The following is a 3,604-nucleotide window of genomic DNA, read 5'->3' as shown; positions in this document are numbered from 1 at the left end:
CCCCCCCACCCCCCCCGTTGCGGCGGTACCTGGAGCTGCGGGCGGGAGGGGAGGGGGCGGCTCCCGCTGCCCGTTTCCTTTCCCGCTGTCCGTCCCGGATCCCGTTCCCGATCCCTGTTCCCGGTCCGATCCCGATCCCGGTCCCGGTCCCGCTCCGGCCCCTCCGCGGCGCCGCTTCCCCTCCGCCACTTCCTGCTCGGCCCCGCCCGCCCCGCGCGCCCGCCCCGCACCACCATTGGTCGAGCCGACCGCCACTCATCCCAACTCGCCTTTCTATTGGTTCACAGGGCTGTCGCTCAAGAGGGGTCGCCGCCGTCCGCACTCGCCATTGGCGGAGCACTCCCCCGCGCTCATAAGAGGGTGACGGTGTCAATCACCACGCGGGTCACGCCCACAGCGCTGCTGAGCTTCTGATTGGTTCCGGTGCTCGTTCAGCTCTCTGTTGATTGGCTAAAGGGTTGTCCATCAACTTAACCCGCCTCTTCGCGCTTCTCATTGGTCAGGCTGGGCAGTCCGTCACGTTCAGGCCGTGGCCGCCATTGAGGCTCGGAAGGTTCCGTCAGGGCTGCTCCTGGTTGGGAGTTTCCCGTTGATCTCCACACCTGTCACTCAACGCCAGGAACCGCCCCCCACCTGTCCCAGACGGGGCTCAACCTCCTCCTCCCATTGGCTACCGGAGCTGTCACTCAGGCGGGTCAGTGGGGCTGTCCCGCCTCGCTCGGGACGCCATTGGTGGAGAGCCCTGTCACTCAATCCCATTCTTCGCTCTCTTCGCTCCCCATTGGCCAATCGAGCTGTCACTCAACGCACCCCCCCGCCCTCCTCCCCACCCCTTGGCCCGTGCCAATCACAACATCCGGTCCTTTCCTCGTCACTGATTGGCTGCTCCCGATGCCAATCGACAGCCAAGCCCCGCCCCCAGATCTCGCTGTAAACACCGCGCGTGGCACGCCGGGAGTTGGCGCAGGGGGCGGGGCTTGTGACACCAGTGACACCAGTATGGGGGGTCCAGGATCCCTGTTCTCCCAGTCCAGGGAATTCCCGGGGTCCAATCCCAAACCCCCCCAGGCTGAGGATCCCCCCCCCATTCCCAAGGCTCATCCCAGGACACGCCGTGCCGGAATTCCCTGGGAAAAACCTTTATTGTCCCATTCCAGCAGATCCAGCAGATCCCACGTTGGGGGGATCATTTCTTGTCCTCCTCCTTCTTGTCCTTGTTTTCCTTGGAAGCCTGCGAGGCCAGGGATCCCATGGCATTCCGGATGGCCTCGTTGTTGGGATCCACGCCGGGCAGGTTCTCCAGGACGCTCTGCAGGAACTCGGGGTCCTGCATCACATCATAGTCGTCCTCCTCCTGGGGGAAAGGGGAATTTGGGATCATCCCTGTCCTTGGGAGAGGACTTGGGATCACCTGGGACCCTGAATTGCAGGGAGGGATCACGGGATCCACGGGGATCGGTCATGGAATGGGATGGGTGGGAAAGGAGCTGAAGGATCATCTCATGCGATGGGGTGGGATGGGGTGGGAATGATGGGATGGGAATGATGGAATGGGAATGATGGGATGGGAATGATGGGATGGGAATGATGGGATGGATCCCCCCAGGCTCACCTTGGCAGGCTCCGAGGTGTCCATGGCAGAGCTCTCCACCTCGGCCGCCTCCGCCGGGGCGAACTCTGGGGTGGCAGAAGGAGCAGCTCAGGAAGGATTCCCAGCCCACCCGTGCCCTCCCCTGCTCCCAAGGGATTCTCCCAGGGTTTTTTTTTTCCCCTCGGGAATGGCCTCACCAGCCCCCTGCAGGGACATCTGCATGGCGTAGGCGATCTGCTCCTCCTCCGTCATGGAGCTGAGGTCGGGCAGCCCCGCCCGGCCGAACTCCTGCTGGGTGATGGTCATCTTGAGCAGGGCATCGTCCGACTCTGGGGGCACAGGGACACTGAGGGCACTGCCAGGGACCCACAGGGGCCCACAGACCCCACAGGGGCACTGCCAGGGACCCACAGACCCCACAGGGGAACTGCCAGGGACCCACAGATCCCACAGGGGCACACAGGGACCCACAGACTCCACAGGGACACACAGCCCCCTCAGGGACCCACAGACCCCACAGGGACCCACAGACCCCACAGGGGCACTGCCAGGGACCCACAAACCCCACAGGGACACACAGGGACCCACAGATCCCACAGGGACCCACAGATCCCACAGGGACCCACAGACCCCACAGAGGCACACAGGGACCCACAGACCCCACAGGGACCCACAGACCCCTCAGGGACACTGTGGGACCTGCCAGGGACCCACAGACCCCACAGACACCCACAGACCCCATAGGAACCCACAGACCCCACAGGGGCACACAGACCCCACAGGGACCCACAGCCCCCTCAGGGACACTGTGGGACCTGCCAGGGACCCACAGACCCCACAGACCCCACAGGGGCACCGCCAGGGCCCAGCTGAACCCCTGCTGGGCGAGGATCATCTTCATCGTCCGACTCACTGCGGGCACTTCTGGACCCTCCCAGAGCCCCCCCACCCTCCCAGGGCAGGATTTATCCCCAAACCCACCCTCCTGCCCCCCCCAGCACCCCCCCAGTCCCCTCCAGACCCCCCCAGGCCTCACCATCCCCGGCGGTGGCCGCGATCCCGGCCTCGGCAGCCGAGGCGGCCGCTGCCCTTCGAGCCTCCTCCTCCTGGCGCTGCCTCTGCTCCTCCATCGACACCCTGAGGGCCTGGGGGGGACACAGGGGGGGTGAGGGGACACAGCTGGGACACCCTGAGGGTGGCAAAGCCCTCCCAGCCCACCGAGCCCCCCCTGTCCCCACCTTGTCACTCAGTGCCACTCAGTCCTTGGGCACCTGCAAGGGGTGGGGACTCCAAACCAACCTGGGCAGCCCCTGCCAAAGCCTCACCACCCTTTCCACGGGGAAATTCCCGCTGATTCCCAACCTGACCCTCCCCTGGCACAGCTTGGGGCCGTTCCCTCTCCTCCTGTGGGAGAAGATCCTTGGGATCCCCCCTCCTGCCAGGGAATTCCAGAGCCAGAATATCCCCCCCTGAGCCTCCTTTTCTCCAGGCTGAGCCCCCCCAGCTCCCTCAGGAGCTCCTCCAGAACCCCCCTCAGGGTCGTCCCTCCCCAAAATCTCACCAGGGCCAGCTCGGGGTCGGCGCTGGGGTCCACCCCGAACTCGAAGTCGCTGGCGCCCAGGCCCAGCATGGCCCCCCCCTCGCCCGCCAGGATGGGGGAGCTGATGAGGGCGTCGGCCAGGCTGGGCCCGGGGGGCACCGTCACCAGGTGGGAGCCGCTGCCGTCCTTGCCGTTCAGGGCGTTGATGAACGACGTCAGCTTGTCCGTGTTGGCCTCCTGGGGGGGATGTGAGGGGGCACTGAGGGATGGGGGGGGGATTGGGGGAGGGGGCACTTTTTTGGGGGGGTGGAAAAGACACACCACCCCACCACCCCCCACCCCGAGGTCACTGGTCCGAGCGAGAAACACCCGGAGCGTTCCCGAGGGGATGGGGAGGGGATGGGAAAGGGATGGGGAGGGAAGAGAAGGTTTGGGAAGGGAAGGGAAGGTTTGGGAAGGTTTGGGAAGGGAAG

At 65.6% G+C, this 3,604-nt stretch overlaps 1 protein-coding gene across 1 annotated transcript in view; it reads right to left on the bottom strand.

Annotated features, from left to right (window-relative positions):
- Positions 1-1,131: 1,131 nt before the first annotated feature.
- LOC114072474 (putative PIP5K1A and PSMD4-like protein) overlaps positions 1,132-3,604 on the bottom strand; it is a 15,882-nt gene continuing 13,409 nt past the window's right edge. The window contains exons 18-22 of the mRNA XM_027910369.1: positions 3,153-3,368; positions 2,628-2,736; positions 1,789-1,920; positions 1,613-1,677; positions 1,132-1,354 (exon numbers count right to left, since the gene is read on the bottom strand). Coding sequence (XP_027766170.1) covers positions 1,187-1,354; positions 1,613-1,677; positions 1,789-1,920; positions 2,628-2,736; positions 3,153-3,368 — 690 coding nt within the window. The 3' untranslated portion in view covers positions 1,132-1,186. The remainder of the gene's footprint in view (positions 1,355-1,612; positions 1,678-1,788; positions 1,921-2,627; positions 2,737-3,152; positions 3,369-3,604) is intronic.

This window comes from Empidonax traillii, unplaced genomic scaffold (genome assembly GCF_003031625.1).
Source record: "Empidonax traillii isolate 1590-97213 ecotype Southwest subspecies unplaced genomic scaffold, ASM303162v1 scaffold3294:size20320, whole genome shotgun sequence".
NCBI classification, from domain to species: domain Eukaryota; kingdom Metazoa; phylum Chordata; class Aves; order Passeriformes; family Tyrannidae; genus Empidonax; species Empidonax traillii.
Note: the sequence above shows the minus strand (reverse complement) of the source record. Positions and strands in the feature narration are given on the sequence as shown.